This window comes from Hemicordylus capensis, chromosome 5 (genome assembly GCF_027244095.1).
Source record: "Hemicordylus capensis ecotype Gifberg chromosome 5, rHemCap1.1.pri, whole genome shotgun sequence".
In the NCBI taxonomy this organism is placed as follows: domain Eukaryota; kingdom Metazoa; phylum Chordata; class Lepidosauria; order Squamata; family Cordylidae; genus Hemicordylus; species Hemicordylus capensis.
Genome location: NC_069661.1, coordinates 88,425,026 through 88,443,749, shown reverse-complemented (window position 1 = coordinate 88,443,749; position 18,724 = coordinate 88,425,026). Strand labels below are relative to the sequence as shown.

At 43.8% G+C, this 18,724-nt stretch overlaps 1 protein-coding gene across 9 annotated transcripts in view; it reads left to right on the top strand.

The window, feature by feature from the left end:
* MTNR1A (melatonin receptor 1A) overlaps positions 1-17,085 on the top strand; it is a 118,875-nt gene extending 101,790 nt beyond the window's left edge. For 8 of the 9 annotated variants that reach the window (XM_053257782.1, XM_053257781.1, XM_053257789.1 and 5 more), the window contains one exon: positions 13,276-17,085. In XM_053257782.1, coding sequence (XP_053113757.1) covers positions 13,276-14,144 — 869 coding nt within the window. In that variant the 3' untranslated portion in view covers positions 14,145-17,085. The remainder of the gene's footprint in view (positions 1-13,275) is intronic. The other variant, XM_053257790.1, reaches the window with a different exon arrangement.
* The last annotated feature ends 1,639 nt before the right edge of the window (positions 17,086-18,724 follow it).

Genomic DNA, 18,724 nt, shown 5'->3' with positions numbered 1-18,724 from the left:
TTTTAGTGACTTTGGGGCAGTTCGGGGGCATAGCATGGGATCTGGGCAAAAAGAGTGGGGTGGGGTGGTAGTGCCTAATGGGTGCAGGATACCACCCCAATTTCAGGGGGATTGGACAAAGGGCTGATTTTTGGTGAATTTCTGAAGTTTTCATGTCTTTGGGGCAGATTGGGGGCAGAAAGTGGATCTGCCCCAAAAGAGTGGGGTGGGCTGGTAGATAGTGCCTAATGGGTGGAGGCTACCACCCATCCCCAATTTCAGAGTGATTGGGCAGAGGGCTGAATTTTGGTGAATTTCTGAGGTTTTTCTTCATAAGGTGCAGTGTGCTAGATTGATCCATTCATCATATTCTTAGTAAACGAGAGTGTGAAAAAGTGAAAGTGGGGTCATGAGAATTGTTTAATTGAAAAAAATCTCATTTGCTATCATAGAATGAGAATTCACACCTCAGAAAATAAGGGAATAACATCCCTTCAGAAAAACTTCTGAGGGGACGGGTGAAATTGGGGGTGGGTGGTAGCCTCCACCCATTAGGCACTATCTACCAGCCCATCCCACTCTTTTGAGGCAGATCCACTTTCTGTCCCCAATCTGCTCCAAAGACACCAAAACTTCAAAAATTCCCAAAAAATCAGCCCTCTGACCAATCCCCCTGAAATTGGGGTGGTAGGCTCCACCCAATAGGCACTACCACCCCACCCCACTCTTTTGGAGCAGATCCACTTTCTGCCCCCAAACTGCCCCAAAGACACAAAAACTTCAAAAATTTCCCAAAAATCAGCCCTTTGTCCAATCCCCCTTAAATTGGGGTGGTAGCCTCCACCCATTAGGCACTACCACCCCACCCCACTATTCTGCCCCAGGCCCCACTTTCTGCCCCAATCTGCCCCAAAGACATGAAAACTTCAGAAATTCCCCAAAAATTAGCCCTTTGCCCAATCCCCCTGAAATTGGGGTGGTAGCCTGCACCCATTAGGCACTACCACCCCACCCTACTCTTTTTGCCCAGATCCCATGCTATGGCCCCAAACTGCCCCAAAGTCACTAAAACTTCAAAAATTCCCCAAAAATCAGCCCTTTGCCCAATCCCCCTGAAATTGGGGTGGTAGCTTCCACCCATTGGGCACTACCACCCCACCCCAATATTTTGCCCCTGGGCCCCTTCCCCCCAAATCGATTCAGATTCAGATTCGGATTAAATCCGAATCCGAAACGAATCAAGGGTGATTTGGGTGGCCCATATTCGGGCACAAAACAGAACTGGGGTGATTTGGTTCGGGTCCTGAACCGAATCACTGAAAATCCGAATTGCACACCCCTAGTATAGGTATGTAGACTGACCTCTTCTAATCTGTTGGCCATTGTGTCGTTCTCCAAATTTGCCGGCATAGTTTGGTTAGAGCCTTCTAGAATCATGTATAGGAATTTTAATATTATTTCATTGATCATATTATTTCCGTTTCACCTGATACAGGAGCCCAATCTTCCCACTGCTGGAGTCATTTCATATTTGATTCTGGAAGGAAGGTTTCCTTTCTCTGTACCTTCAGGGGAGCTCTTGCTCCAGGATGAAGTTCAGAGCCTCTATACTCCCTGGGGGCCCCCTTTAGTCTGTTCCAGGTGGTGTGGTCACCACACCACCAGACTGCACTGCTCTGGGAGGCCAAGCATGACTGTGGCCTGCACCAGCTGCCGAGTGTGACCTCTGCTTTAGAGACAGAGGGAGAGTGGGGAAAGAAATATGTGGGATGGGGATATATTAAGTTGTACCCACAGGCCCCAATGAAGACAGGACACACTTAGTTGGAGTAACAAACTTGCAACAGGGTCACTAACTAATCAGAGTGTGGGTACTCCTCCCATGTGGTGGCCACCTCCTAGTGAAGGCCATCCCACACCAGGGCAAAGGGCCAGGTACTGATTCAGTCAGGTGACTTCCTCTCACCGTGAGGCTTCACCCCGCTGAGGGGGAAGCATCCCGACCCACCCCAAACCCAAGCCACCAAAGCTCTGAGCTGGTGAGTCATGCCACCCACCCCCAAGTGGGGGCCATTCCCAGACCTCCAGGCCACCAAAATCCTGAAGGGCTTTGACCCCCCCCCCCACAATGGCCTTCCAGTTGAACAACGATACTACCTACTCCACACCCACACTTTCCTGCCAAGTGACTGGTTATTCTACTATGCCTGCCTGCATCCGAACTCCAAAGCCTCAGTGAGAAGTAGGTGAAAAAGGCTGTGACTAAAAGCCAATCTGGTGTGACCCAAAAAATTCCTACTTGGCCCTCTCAGGCGACTGGCTATCCCTCACTGAGTACTGGGCAGGCGAGTGCCTGGCTGCTCGGAGATTGCTGGGCAAGACTTTCCCCCATCCCCTCTCCTGATTGGCTGGCACTGGCCATGTGGAGGGGGCCCAAGATGGCGGACGATGTGCCTGCTTCAGAGGCTGGAGGCTCAACCTTGTCCCCTGCCTCACCGTGTGGTCGCGGGAGCAGGGAGTGGTATTGTGTGTTGAAATATTTCTGCTACTGAATATTTTTTCAGTTTCTGTTAGGACCCTTAAGAACCCACATGTTAAAAAATACTGTGTGTTTCATGGTGTGTATGTTTAGAGAGATGATGCTTAACTTGCAAGGGGATGGGCTCCAAAGGCCTTTAGGTCTGGGCTCCAAAATTACCCAGGTGCACCTCTGTGTACCATTATCCAGACGGAATCTCATTTTCCCTATGTAGTTATAAAGATGTTTAAATAAGAAATATGCTAGAAGCCCTGAGGCCATTACTGTAGAAGAGTCAAACAGTGTTTGTTGAACTGAGGAAAAATAAAAGTACCTTGGAGATTAGCTGTCTATAAATTTTCTCCATTGCCATCATATCACACATGCCAAAAAGAAATGCATTTATCAAATAAGAGACAATGCCACATGATTATGATGTGCCCTTAGGTTATCACCAGAACATTTTAAATGACTCTATGTCACAGTCATGCATTTCCTTGAGGTGAAATTCTTTGCATTACCAGTGAATCCTATTTTACCCAGTAGTTTTCCTGTTTCACATTTTATAACCTGTGTTTGAAAAAACTGAGAATAGTGAAGCTCCCACTGATAAATCTTTTAGCAATGGATCCTATGCAGAGCTGGCCCATCAATGAGACTGACTAAGGCAGTCACCTCAAATAGGGGATCGGCCAAGAACGGGAGCAGCCCCCCACCCATCCATTTGCCACCCCTGATCACTTCTAACCAGTCTTCACCAAGCTGCACATTTTATCCAGTGTGGTGGCCACGCCAACTACCACTGTCACCATTGCCCTCCCCCAATTTTAATTTTTTTAAAATAATAATAAAAAGAAAGAGGAAAATAGAGTAGAGTGATGGGATCCCGTTCTCCTCCTCCTCCTCCTCCTCTTTTGCTCCATTCACAACATCTTTTTTAAAATTCAGGGATTGGAGGGAGGACCAAAGACAGCGATGTGCTAGGGGTGGGGTATGGAAGAGGTAGCCACAGCAGCAAACAAGAAGAAGAGTACATAATGGGTTAAAGGGGGAGTGCCAGAAGAGGAACAGCAGCAACAGTTTTCAGGGGGAGCCGGAGCCACTGGGAAAGGGGAGAGCATGCCAAGTGTCATTTGGCACCACAAGCTCTCGTGTAAGGGAGGCACCATCTTGCAGCATCACCTCAGACGCCAGGAGCTTTTTCAGGTTGCAACTTTACTGTGACTTGACTTTGGGAGGGTGTGTGTGTGTGTGTGTGTGTGTGTTCACATATCGGTCAGATTTATTCCGAAGTCCATGCAATAATTCAGAGAGCACTTCACACATGTTTTGGGGTTTTTGTCCACATTGGAACCTAGCCTGATTTATGTCTGGGGTAAAAAAATGCTTCTTTTTGTGCCGGAGTCTCCATTATGCCTCACAGAAAACCCATGGTAAAGCCTGCTGCCTGAAAAATCTCCAGGGGGCGTTTCTGGTTCTATGCTTTGGCTCTCCATTGTGAAGTGCACAAAATACAAATGACCTTAAAAAGGTGTCAATAGACCCCAGCCACATCCCGTCTCTGAAAGATAAGTAAAACTGCCCTCATGTGGTCAATTAAACTACATGAAAAGAAAGAGGTGGCTTTCTTCTTACACATATTCCTTCAATGCCATGGTCATTCATTTTTTATTGCAGCATGAAATGATGACTAATATTTGCAAATGGACTGTTAAAGCAAACAGCCTAGACAGAACTTGCTCTATTACCTCAAACACAGTGCTTTTCAATTGAGTTGACTCACACCTCCAGCTTGTTAGCAAGTACTCAAGTGATATATGTGTACGTTTGAAGTGACTCATGTACGGTACAAAAACACCTTATATACACAAAATCAAACTGTACATAAACTTTCCCTGAGGCATCCTTGGATTGGCTGGTGTGGTGACTATAATGTAATTAGTATGTTTTTAAAGGACAGCATGTAGCTTTGGGTATATTTAATAGAGAATCAACTCATACTTCTCTTCTGAAAGGCTTTAAGGAGTGAATATGGGTTTTAGGCAGCAGAATATACCCTTGGACACACTGTCCTTGGCCTTAGGTGAAGTGATGTGCAAATTATGTGTACTTTTACACAAAAATATGCCCATTCGATAGTAGCAAATTGAACTATTATTCTATACAACATAATTACATAGGAAATTTAATTATACTAAGAGATCGGTTGTGGGATATCCTTAACTTGTACTCAGAGTTAATTATCCCATACTTTTTCTGTTGGTGCATTCTTTCTATTTTTAGCTTCCTAAGTGGAGAATCTCCTTGTTGTTTTTCTGCTTTGTTAGATCTTCTTAAATAATAAAACAGGTCTGTAGACTCTAGATGTGTAGCTAAAAAAAGGATGGTGAACTTAAAACTCAGGTTCAGAGGGAGAACAACTAAGTTCTTATTGAATATTTAAAAGGAAGCTATCTTCAGCCATCTATATATAGCCCTTTGGTTTGTTTAAATGCACTAACCCCCCCCCCGGCTTTCTTCTGCTTGTATTTATTTCATGAGACATACTGGCTGATCCTGTTTAACTGCCTTAAGCTGGGGCAATACAGTTCAGGGCCTACACCGCTTTAGCAGAATAAAGTGAGCAGGATCCAGACTGAGTCATTACTAAGACCCATCGGTTGACATGATGCCCGTCTTATTCATCACTCTGTAGCAAAATAGAACTATTATCTCAAAGGGTTGGTGCAAGATGGAACAAAATCAATACAGACAGCATTTTCAACATACCATATATTACAGTCCATAACCCAAGAGACTGTGGGCCTTCACAGGGGCACGTTGTTTTTCTATTTTGTGCATAGTAATAATAGTGGAGTGCTCCATTTAAAAATCTTTAACATTGCTGACTTCCTAATGAAGCATTGGTGCTTCTGAAAGCTGAACCAGCACAGCTCCAATGCTGGCTCAATGATGGAGGCAAATGTCAACGACCCCCTCCCTTGCTTAGGAAGCTCTCTGTGCCACCCAAAAAATTTTGGTTGGGGTTTGCACAGCCCTCGAACATATTTCTGAGTGACAGAGAAAGATTCCAGGGGGAGGGGAGGTCATCAAAATTTGCCTCCTCCACTGATGAGCCAGCAGTAGAACTGAGTTGAACTTTCCAGAAGCACCGGTGCTTCTTCCTCTTCCTGATGATACAGATGGGGGCAAGTGGGTAGGCAGAAGGGTGGGTTTGGTTGTGAGAGATAATCTGATAGACCTAGGCCCAGTTGATATGTAACATGAAACTGGAGGTTGGCAAATCCGCAATTTCAATTTGGAACTGTGAATCGCACCACAGATGTTAGTTAAATTGTGGCCTGCCAAACTCCAGTCCCAGGAGAGGGGAGCCCCTGCCTGCTGCTTGGCCTCTGACTATGAGCTCAAAAGTTGAGCCACCCCACTCACCTATGGGCCCCCCGCTTGTGTGGGGCCCCCAAATCACCATGGTAAACATAGAACAGAATATCTCAACCATCCCACCCCCATTCCCTGTTCAGGCACCCAAGGGTGCTCCATGTGCAGTGCCTGGTCACATGAGGAGACAGGGGAGACACTGGGATGGACCTTTGAACCCATGCAGAATTCAGGGGCCCAGTCTGGCATTGCACCATATGCAGATTTGCCAGTGCGGGGAATCGTGGGAGAGGGGAGCCCCCATTTGCAAGCGACCCCAGACAGCGGGGTCACTGTTTGGGGGCACTAGAGAGGGCGTACATGTCCAAATGGGTGGAGGGACTGGCAGGGGGCATGCCTTGCCAGCAACTTTGTGGCAGTTGCCAAGATAAGGAAAGCAGTCTCTGGAGTACACCTCCTCATGGCTTTCCTCCACACAGCAACCTGGCTTGATGTAGAGCCCCAATGTCTTGGCACTCCCATGAGAGAGCAGTCCATGGGAGAAGGGGATGTTTTGCCATCAGGCATCTGACCGAATTTGCTTGGCATTTCTTTCCCCTCTGTCATGAGTTGTAAGAGGATGTCTCCACCACCTGGCAGTCTTGTGATCAAGCAGTCCATTCAGAGTTGTACGATTCTGTCTTCACAGCAGTTGTGCTGTGATCTATGGAGTCAATCTATGGAGTGCAAACCCCCAAAGGGGAATGAGCTGGGCCACCTTTCCCTGACCTTTCAATGAAAAAAATAGAACTTAGCTGCTTCAGAATCCCTACTTGAGTCTGCCTTCTAAACTCAACCATAGGAACACTCCCCCACTCTGGATACCAAATGTTCCCCTCCTGGAGCTGTGATGGAGTGTCCTGCTTATGTAGCCACTTGGAGTATTTGTGCTTGTGAACATACATCACTGGCACTTACTTCTCAGAGAGAAAAACACTTAATGCCCATCCTGTCCCGTTTCCCTCCTGCTTGCCAGGTGGGGGGAGCAAGGGACAAGGTGGGAAGAGAGAATGCCCATTGAGAGGATGACAAGGCTGCAATGGGGCATCAAGGCATCCCTGTTGCTAGGCAACTCAATAGCTGGATAGGTGACATGAGGGGTGGGGCTGGTTTCTGATAGGTGACCAGTGAGAAGCACCACCCTGGGTAGAGCAGCCAGTAGAGCAGCCGCATCCCTGGGTGGGTCTGTGCTGCCACCTCTATGATTGTGGTTTAAAAATTGGCATGAAACCACAGTTATGGCGGTGTCCAGAATTGGACGTAATGCTTCAGCAGCCAAACCATAGGTCTTGGTGGTGAACCTTTGTGCAAACCAAAGGTTCAATTTGGAATTTGGAGAGGCATACTGGAGGTCACTTTTGCCACAAAACTGTGGTTTCACACATTTGGACATACTGGACTGCCAATCCCTGCCCAGTTTAATTCTGGTTTGGCGTTACGTGTGAACCGGGCCTCGATCATAAAGAATTAAAGGCTGGAATTCCAAGGGCCATGTCTGGTGTTCCATACACACCTGGGCATTTTCAAGCACTCTTCCTATCATATCCAAGGATTGGGGGACCCTTCTGAGGTGTGTGCAATATGTCACAAGGGATGGGTGGGGGAATCCGTGGCTGACATCCCAACTAAAGAAGTGGGTGGGCTTCAAGAGGCTGCAAGGATGCACCACAATTCTTCATGCAACTCCCTCCAACAAAGCATGAACACTGTTTTGCCAGAGCCTTCAAGTCTGGAGTTCTCCCCACACTCCAGAAGGGCTCTGGAAGATCAGAACCATATCGCTGCAGCAACCTGTTTCCAATCTTACAGGGCTCTTTTGGAGTGTGAGGAATGCTCTGGACTCTCAGGGTTCTGGTTCAATAGTGCCCACACACAAGGTACTGAGGGAGTTTCACAAGAGCTTGTGGGGTGTGTGTGTGCGCGTTGTGTTTGTGTGTGTAAGGGTAACATTCAGGTTGCATCATAATGACAACAGCTAGTATTTCAGAACAGATAATTCTGTTATTCTTTTTATTTGGAACTAGGTTCCTTGTCAATGCCAGGATGAATTGACATTATAGAACATATAACTGCTGTTGAGCTTTTTGACATGTCATTCTTTGTCATAGCTATCACTTCTGCCTGGTTGATATAGCAATATTACTGTTTTTTTCACAGAAATTTCCTAGATTGATTGTCGTGGGCTGTATTACACGCTGTTGCTAAATCTTGTGGTAGCAAGCATGAATATTCCCCTTTGCTAAGCAGGGTACATCTTGGTTTGCATTTGAATGGGAGACTACATGTGAGCACTGTAAGATAATCCCCTTAGGGGATGGGGCCGCCCTGGGAAGAGCATCTGCAAGTTCCAAGTTCCCTCTCTGGCATAGGGCTAAGAGACACTCCTGACTGCACCCCTGGAGAAGGCACTGCCAGTCTGTGTAGACAATATTGAGCTAGATGGACCAATGGTCTGACTTGGTATAAGGCAGCTTCCTATGTTCCTAAGTGGCTGTGGAATGAGACATGTAGTCTCTTGACATTTAAATTTCAACTATGGTTATGTCATGGGATATTATTAAGATTAGCAATCATAATAGACTTTAATCACTAAATACTTTAATACATACTTGAATCACTAAATGTAAAAGCAGTGCACCTGTGTCACAGGGCCCCTTTTTGCAGGGTATTGCACATGCAAACACATACAGTTAGTAGGCATGTGGAATCTGTTCACAAACCTTACTGAATTTGAGTACATAGGCTAGGACCAGTGGGTACAATCTCAAACTCCCCTCTCTTTCCATGCCATCTTGCATGAGGAGAAATATTGTATCCTCTGTTTTGTTCCCTTAGCTTGTGCCCCATGAGTGATAAAGCAGCTGCGGGGGTGGGACGGATTTTGAGTGAGCACATGGCAGGACAAAGTAGCTTGCCCCCTGCTGCTCTCCCTACTTTGATCATAGCCTCTGAGACTGCTTTGCATTTTTTAAAAAAAAAGCACCAGGGGAAAGACCGTCATGAGCCTGAGTGAGAGAAAACACATGGTTGTCTTGGTAACACTGGATTTCTGCATATTGGTGACAAATCGAAAATCTATACAGCTGTGAAATTCTCTACACATTTCTAAAATGAATAGCTGAGATAAACAAAGGAAGACAATAAACTATTCATCTTGACAATCATAACAGATTAAGGTTTACATAGCACACAGTACTTCAGATATCTGTCAGACAGCAATTAAATTGTGTTATTTGTCAGTGATTAGTGCGGATATTTAAATGAGAGGTAATGCACTGCCAGCAGTTACTGGTATCTGGAGTCTTCAGAAGGCACAGGGGGGATTCAGCATGCATTTTAGCTCATAGTTGCTTCCAGACCTAATGATATGGACCTCATTCAAATGCAAGGCAAAAAAAAATTCTGAGGAGAGAAAAGGTAACACTTTGCCAAATTATGACAGTTTATAGGATCTTTGTAGAAAAACAAACCAATGTGTGCTTTTCCTTATACATATTAAAATTTAACTCTATAAGTATATATTTTTCCACAGCTTGTATTTATTCTTAAACATTTTCTCATATTTATTCTCATCAGTACACTAAACTAAACCTCAGCACAGTCTCCATAGTCCCCAGCCTCTGCCAAATGTTGTATGTAATCTTTATGAAGTTCACCTGTAGGCAGTGATGTAGTTGCAAAATCAGAAGGGCAGGCACTCTCCATGACAACCCCCATGGCCACTTCCACCCCAAGAGCCAAATAAGCTGAGAAGTACCAGTGTTCCGTGCCTGCGCGTTAAACTAAAGACAGTTAAACTTTAAATATTGTCTAAGTCCAAAGTGATGACTTCCCAAGAATTTGCTCAATGGAGGAAATGTAAAGGACTTGTGTCAGCCACGATGGTGTATGTCCAAAAGCAAGAAGAAGACTCCTTCCATCAGTAGATGGGAACCTTTGGATCTAACCAATATTTACTTACTGAAAAGCAGTTCCAGCTTTTATTGATCTGATTTTTGTAAGCTTGAATACAGGCTGTGGAATGATTGTGTCTGACATGTTTTACCCAATCCAAATGGATCTGTCAGTGACTAAGGCTTCTTATCAAAGCTGAAGAAATCGCTCAGCAACTCAGTATTGGATAAAAGTAGCACCCAATTTCACGACTGGACATAATTATAAAGACTGAAATGTAACTAACATGTGACATAGGGGCATAGCTATGTCACATGTAGCTAGGGGAGAGGGGGTCCATGTTCACCCCTCTCCCCAGCAGCCCCTTGCAGTGAGGGAGATAATGAAGGAAATGAGGAGGGGTAGAGGTGGGGGCCCCTCAGGAGCTGGGCGGCCTGGGTTCTTTGAATGCATCTGCTCAATTATAGCTACACCCCTGATGTGACACTGTTTATGCTCATAATGCTCATATTTGATCATATTTTTCTCTCACCCAATGAACAGAAATGGCTTCCAAGTTTGTTCTCTTTCTCCAGTACCTTTTAATGGTAACCTACAATGTATCCATATGACTAACATAGGAAACTGCCATATTCTGAGTCAGACCAGTGGTCTATCTAGCTCAGTATTGTCTTCACAGACTGGCAGCGGCTTCTCCAAGGTTGCAGGCAGGCATCTCTCTCAGCCCTATCTTGGAGAAGCCAGGGAGGGAACTTGAAACCTTCTGCTTTTCCCAGAGTGGCTTCATCCCCTGAGGGGAATATCTTGCAGTGCTCACACATCAAGTCTCCCATTCAGATGCAACCAGGGCAGACCCTGCTTAGCTATGGGGACAAGTCATGCTTGCTACCACAAGACCAGCTCTCCTCTCCTTTCACTAGTGTAATTACAGTCATAAGCCACAGAGCCTTCTACTTAGTACAAATGAATATGTTTACCAAAGTCTCTTTTCCATATTTAATTCTCGGCTTAAACACTACATAGACAAGGCTTGACCTGCATCTCAATGGATCCATTCAATTGGTTAAAAATTAAAAAAAAAAGACCGCTCTCCTAGTCAGACTTCTGGGCTGTTTAGTTATTTTTTTCCTAGGCACTGTTCAGCAGCTTAGAAGACTTGTTTCTAGGGTGCTTCCTGGTCCATCTGGGTCACTTCCTGCCTGGCAGACAAAGCCCACTTCTAGCTTCTGTATGCAGTCACTTGACTGTGCCAAGCTACTAACGTGACCGCTGCTATCACAGAGTACAACTCTCTTGGCTGAGCTACTAAAATAGAACCTTGTGAAAATTACTAAATAATGTAAGTGTTAAGACCTATTTTTAGACTTGGAGAGAGGAAGAGATGTTTCAGCACACGTGTTTTATGCCGAAATGTACACTCCGAGCTGGAAGCCATTCACATCCTCTTGCATGGCCACCTGCAGTACCAGCTTTAATTTGTTAATCAGAAGTAAATCCCATGGGTCCCTGTCACGTACTTAAAATTTAATATGCACATGGAATTTTTTATACAAGCCAGTTTATATATAGAACCTGGATTCTAAAATAGACATTTCATATCTGAGAGAGATTATATCAACTGTAAAATGAATTAAGCTCCCAAGACTGGTTGGGAGTTTATACCAGAAGTGCAGCTAGGTAATTTGGGGGCCTGGACCTAAGGGCCTTTGGGGGGTCCCAGTTCCACCATCCCCTGCAAGTTAAGCATCGTCCCCACTGTCCTGAGGTCATCACCGTCATGGCTGGTGCCGCTCAGCCTCAGCCTACGAGATCAGGCAGGAGAGTCAGTGGCTGCCTGCCTCTCACCTGCCCTTCTGGTACCTTGCTGCCCTCGCAGCTCATTCTGCTCCCTTAAACTGCGGGTTGCTTGACACTCAACACCGTCAAATGAGCACACTGACTGCGCAGGCGTACACAGATGAAAGCAGCTCACTAGGTCCATCGTGGCCCCACCCTTATAGCTGCACACCTTATGGGATTGCAGCAGTCTCAGGCAGGCCCTTGGCTGGCTGCACACAGCCTTGGCTGGCTGCACACAGCCCCCAGCCCCTGGCCACACCTGGGAGGAGATCAGTTGGGCTGCGGGCTAGCTGCACCTGCACTCCGCCCTCAGAACCCAGCCATGCTCGGCTGCCAGCACAGCACGGGCCAGCAGCTGCTACCTGCTGCTGCACAATTGAGAGGCTTTGAGGGAACCAGACTTCAACCCGGAAGGCTGGGGTGAAAGCCGCCTCTGGTTTATACAGAATTTCTATAGCCTATCTACTGTTGTATGTAACCCCTACTAACTTGAAGAAGAGGCACCTTTTAATGTGGTGATTCTCTTTATTTAGCAGGGGGAGAGTAACTGGCCCTATCCACGCCCAGCACAGTACCTCCAGTGACTGTTGCTGGTGTCTACCTTATGATTCTTTTTGGATCGTGAGCCCTTTGGGGACACGGATCTGTCTTATTTATTTATTATTTCTCTGTGTAAACCGCCCTGAGGCATTTTTGGAAGGGCAGTATAGAAATCGAATGAACAAACAAACAAATAAATTATTCAGTTTTCTGCTGTCCTGATACAGCTCTAGTCACACATAGTCCAGTGGATGACATACTGTGAAATGTTATGCATGTGGTGAAATATAACATTTGCACATTAGCACAAGAGCACTATTGCATAAATGCTAAAATTGTGTGTATGGGGTTGCCCTTTTATATATATATAATTGAACCAGAATATGGATGGGAATGTGCATGCTAATGTGAATAAAACTGCTGATATAATTTCTCATTGTGCTTCTTTAAATCAGATATGCCTCTGAATGAGAATTTGTGTCCACATTGTGGCACAAATTGCATTGTGTAATTACGTGTGGCTAGAAATAGACTGGGGAGAGAGAGAGAGAGAGATAGAGAGAGAGAGAGAGACAACCTATAAAGCTATAGTATTGTTACCAATTTGTATTATTAGGTCAAGTAAAACAAGGTGCAAAAAATACCATGTTGTTAGAAAGTCAGGATATTTGTCTTTAAAATGTCATACTTTCTGATTAATGTATTGTATTCTTAGAAACAGATCTATAAATGCAACAGGTGACCATGAAGTGGCAGAAAAGATGGTTGCATTTTAGACTGTTGCTGGAACAACATTTTTAATGTTCCCCTATGTAAAAAAGAAATTCCTTGCAAATAGATAACTAACACACCAAGGAAAAGTATGGATACTAGTCTCCCTGATGTACCAGTTTTCTATTCAGTTTTTAACATATGGAAGTATTCAAAAATGTTATATCCTTGCCTGTATTCTGAAGTCATATAGACAAGATTTCAGACCTGTGAAAAACCTGTGTGCATAATATTGGAGTTACCAACTGAAATGTAAAATACTTTGTAAATGTAAAATACTGTAACTAATATATAACTCTCTGTGTTTATTTTTTCAGGAAATGTCTTTGTCGTTAGCCTCGCCATTGCTGACCTGGTGGTAGCAATCTACCCATACCCTCTGGTCCTGACATCTCTCTTTCACAATGGATGGAACCTGGGATATGTCCATTGCCAAATCAGTGGCTTTCTCATGGGCCTAAGTGTAATTGGATCCATATTCAACATCACTGGAATTGCTATTAACCGGTACTGCTACATCTGCCACAGCCTCAAGTATGACAAGTTATACAGTGATAAGAACTCATTGTGCTACGTCATTCTTATCTGGGTCTTAACATTTGTTGCCATCGTGCCCAATTTTTTTGTTGGATCCCTTCAGTATGATGCCAGGATCTACTCATGTACCTTTTCCCAGTCAGTGAGCTCTGCATACACAATAGCAGTTGTGTTTTTCCACTTTATGCTCCCCATAGCGATAGTTACTTTTTGCTACTTGAGAATATGGATCCTAGTCATTCAGGTACGGAGAAGAGTTAAACCTGACAATAAACCCAAACTAAAGCCACATGACTTTAGGAACTTTGTCACTATGTTTGTGGTCTTTGTGCTTTTTGCTGTCTGCTGGGCTCCTTTAAACTTTATAGGCCTTGCTGTGGCAGTCAACCCAGAAACAATAACTCCCAGGATTCCAGAGTGGTTGTTTGTTTCTAGTTACTATATGGCATACTTCAACAGCTGCCTTAACGCTATCATTTATGGACTTCTGAACCAGAACTTCAGACGAGAATACAAACGAATTATTGTGACAATTTGTACAGCAAAATTTTTCTTCCAGGACAGCTCTAATGATGCAGTAGACAGGATGAAAAGCAAACCCTCACCACTGATCACAAACAACAATTTAGTGAAGGTCGACTCTGTGTGAAAATAGAAACACCGTTATGGACAATTTACAGACACTCCAATGTGTACAACACTGAAATGGTATATCTGTTTTGTTAGCCCCACAATTCAAGTTATGTAATGAAACACTGATCTGCTAATGTACAAATGTATTTGGATGAGATTCTGTGTACAGTATTTTTGAGCCAAAGTAACATTTTTATATAAAGTTCTCCTATTGCACTACCTGAAATATTGCATACAACAGGCATAATTCCAACCAAAGTTAAGGACTCTTAAGACCCATTGATGCCAGTGGCATAGTTAAGCATGTGGTTAAATCTCTCCTATTGAAATCTTTGGTTCCCATTTTTGGACTTTGGCTCCCATTTCCCTTGGTTGGAACAAGCCCAGTCACAACTACAAACTTAGGCTATTACAGAACTGCAGAACAAATGCTTGTAAATCTTTTGTTTAATTTAGATACTCACTAGAGATGGGTTGGCACTAATAGAGTCATGCTACTTGTCTAGCTTTACAAAATCAGCACCCTAACGTTCTGGAATTGTAATGAATTGGTGCAAAGCACAGTTGTGGTAGCATAACTTTCTACCCTCAGTAACTCTTGCTAGAGTAAAATGGGTGTGATGAATAAGAATATCTCACACATACCTGTACATGTAATAAGTAAAAATGTGCACAAGATCATGAGGCAAAAACAAGGTGGTACTGGTGAACTATCAGAACATCAGTAAACCATGAGACACTAAACTATCAAAAAGAGTATTGAATGATAAGGAAATTCTAAACCTTCCCAAGCTTCTGAGTTGTGCTTGTGCGAGGAAATGATACACACTAAAGTAACCAAGGGCAAAAGGGTTCTGCATGGATAAGAAATGGTGAGAGAATTTATTCTCCATTCAGAGACCACTGAGTCTCTGTTCAAGAAAGAACTGCCAGTCTCAGAGTCTTTTTCAGCCATAAGAGCTTTTATGAAGCTCTGTGAAATAATATGGCTCCTGCTTTTATGACATATAGAGTTGGATCCCATCTAGTGCTTCTGGGAACAAATGACCTTCCTTTCACTCAAGGGAAAGGACGTGTTCTTAATGTATCATCCCTTCCTTTTGTGGCCTCTTGAGGCCCCCCCCATGTGCCCCTGAGAGTGCCCCAACCCTCAGGGAAATATTTTAAGGAGTCATGAGGGGCTTAAGAGAAAGGAGAGGACTGACAAAAATTACCCACCCACTTGCGCAAATGGAATTTCTTCCATTTGTGAATGTACTAGTTGAGATCCAAGTCACGATATCAGAGATACATTCTAAATTCTAAATTCCCTTGTGACTTTTTTGTGTGTGCTATAAACACCTAGTAGATAGTAGACATATAAGGATAATATAAGTGGATGAAAATAAAAGGTACCACTTGTTGGAAGAAAAAAACCACGACCAGTTATTTCCAATTTATCCCACAGATCTATGCCTTCCCAGAAATGCCTGTTGTCTTTTGGGCTGAGAGAAATAGAAGCCCTTCAAAGTGTAGGCTATACAACACGATCATTTCCAGTTACAGGCTGTTTAGGAACAGAGACATGCTTTGTTCAAAGATATATACAAAAAACCCTTTCAAATTCTAATTCTTTTTCTTAGAAGTATTCTATTTGGAAATATGCCACAATTGAGAACCAAAACTCTTTGGTTTCAAGTTTTCTGCAGACCTAACTTTCTCCTAATCATCCACTATCCTGTTCCGTATATCCTCAAGTGGCGTCAACTATGCCCTGTATTAGTTCGAACTATCTCTATGGTGTGGGGGATGTTTGACTTTTGTTATTGTAAGTTAAAATTGTACAGTCTAGCTAACCAGGTTTATCAAATCACTTATATGTAATATAATCTCAAATATTTGGTTTCCAACACTTCAGATACAATGCCTTTGAAAATGCTGAATGTTCACCACATTCTATAGATCCTTGCGGCTCTAGTCATGCAGTTGAAAAACAGCTGAGGTATAATATTACTGTACAATCTAATGTAGCTCATGTGGGAAAGAACATACATTCATATATCCTTGAAACCTCCACTTACATTTGAGCGGGATTTTTTTTTTAAAAAAAAATTGAGAAACAAGAGCCTTGTGTTATGCTTAGCTCACTTAAGTTTGCAATGGAATTACCAACAACCACCACCTTTCTGCGTCTGAACAAGCCAGTCAATGGATTTCTTGAGCCACTCGACTCACCTTTGTTTACACACAAACCATTCTTGCCAATCCAATCACTGTGTAAATAACCAGTGCTCTACTTTTGCGACATCATGTGGTATGATTGACAAACTAAATTCTATATCACAGCTTCCTTCACTGTGATTCCATCCTTAGAGGATGCTTAGTGGTGTATTGGCATTGCTTTGTATGTAGTGATATCAGAACAATAAAGGTGGCCAGACCATCAGATTTTAATCCTATATGAGAAATACACGATATAAATTCTTATGAAAATATTGCCTTACTTAAACAATGGTATGACTATTATTAAAGTAATGTTTTACGATGCATCTGAGAAAGTAGCATAAATGTAGTTTCAGTAGCTTGATCAATATTTAGGTTTGGTTTTTTGTTTTAAAGAGGGGCTTCAGTTCCCCTTTACAAACTAAGATCAAATTGAAAATATACATGCCTTGAAAAAAGTCTTCAAACTAGTATATATCAATCAATGTGGGTTACCTGAGGAGCTCAAGTCCCTTTTAATTCACAAATGTTAAATATATATATTTTTATTGTAATTTTGAAAATATCATTTGCTATATGCAATAAGAAGTACATTATGCCAAAGGTCTATATTTTGGTGAAAAGGCCAGTTGTTAAAATGGATAGCATTTTCAGATCTGGTATTTTAAAATATTTGTATTAAATATAAACTCACAGGAAATATGCATGTTGGTGATGTTGACAAGCTGCTAAATATAGCAATAATTTTAAAGATCTATTCTATCTGTTCTCTCTCAATTCTTTGATTCTGTTTTGATTCTCAATTTTTTGATTTTACTTTCCCTACAAATTAATGCATATGGCCAATTGAATGGAATATATAGAAAACTGTTTTTCTTGAATTATCTTGAATTTTCTTGAAACATTATCCTTTATCATTAAAATTCAAATACATATTTGGTTACATTTTATGAACCAGCCGATCAACCAGCATCCAAAGAATGCCAGTCAACTTACTAGGCCAAAAGAAACATAATGGTTGTATTAGTACTACTCTAAAGTAAAGTAAAGTTGTGCCCTCAAGTCGGTGTTGACTCCTGGCACCCACAGAGCCCTGTGATTGTCTTTGGTAGAATACAGGAGGGGTTTACCATTGCCATCTCCCGTGCAGTATGAGATGATGCCTTTCAGCATCTTCCTGTATCACTGTTGCCCGATATCGGTGTTCCCCATAGTATGAGAAACATAGCAGCGGGGATTCAAATCAGCAACTTCTTGCTCCCTAGGCAAGTTATTTCCCTGCTGCGTGGGGTAGTACTAAGTGGAAGGTAGTATTAGGTGGTAGTACTACTCTACAAGGAGTTAAAAGCTACAAGGAAACTTGCTTACATATACAGCTGCCTGCTTTTATACTAGGAATGTGCATGAACCTCTGTTCATGCACTGGTTCAGCACTGTGGAGAGCGGGGAGCAGGATCTTTCTTTCTTTTTTAAAAAGGAGAACAGGTCCTTACCTGCTGTCCACTGTTGCATGCAGCTTCCTGTTGTGGTGGCGCTTGTCCTAAGCACAGCGCCAGCACACATGCACGGGTACCATTTGTATGGTCAGCATGGTGTTGCTGACCATGCAAATCACACTTGCGCATGTACAGATGCCATGTGCATGCTGGCACTGTACGCGGGTACTTAGGACAAGCGTCACAGTAGCAGGAAGCTGCATGTAGCGATGGAGAGCGGGTAAGGACCTGCTCTCCTTTTTAAAAACAGATACCACTTCATGCTTCCCTCCTCACCAGTGGCATATGGAGGGCAGCAGCAGCCCCTGTCTAGCCTGCTGCTGGTGGCCCCCATCACCCTCACCATGCCCCCTGTTTCTGACATCAGAGTCAGGGGGCATATTCATGCTAGCCAATGGGGCCATGCGCACCGTTTGGAAAGAAATTCCGGCAAGCCCTGCCTTCACAGCATGGTTGGGATGGCTTCTCCTTGCTTGCAAAAGCAGGGAGAGGTGTTTCTGGCTAGCCGGGGAGCCCAGCACTGGCAAAAAAACCTTTTAAGAAGTTTCAGACAGTTCTGAGTTCCCAGCCTGGCTGGGAACTCCTCTCCCTGCATTCGCAAGCAGGGAAAAGCCATCCTGGCCACGCTGTGAAGGCAGCATTGGGTGATATTCCATTCCTACGCTAGGAATCAAATATGAAATGCTAATCCGTTTGCTGGTGTGGTCATGCTCCCTGCATCTGATGTCAGCTGCAGAGGGCATGGCGGGGGTGTGACGTGCAGCCCCTGTGTGCGGCGACCTGGGTTCTTTGGGGAAAACCCTGCACAATGGTGGCTCTGCCCCTGCTCCCCGCAGTGCTGAACTGGTTTGGCACCGAACTAGTGCACAGATCTCGGTTCATGCACATCTCTATTTAA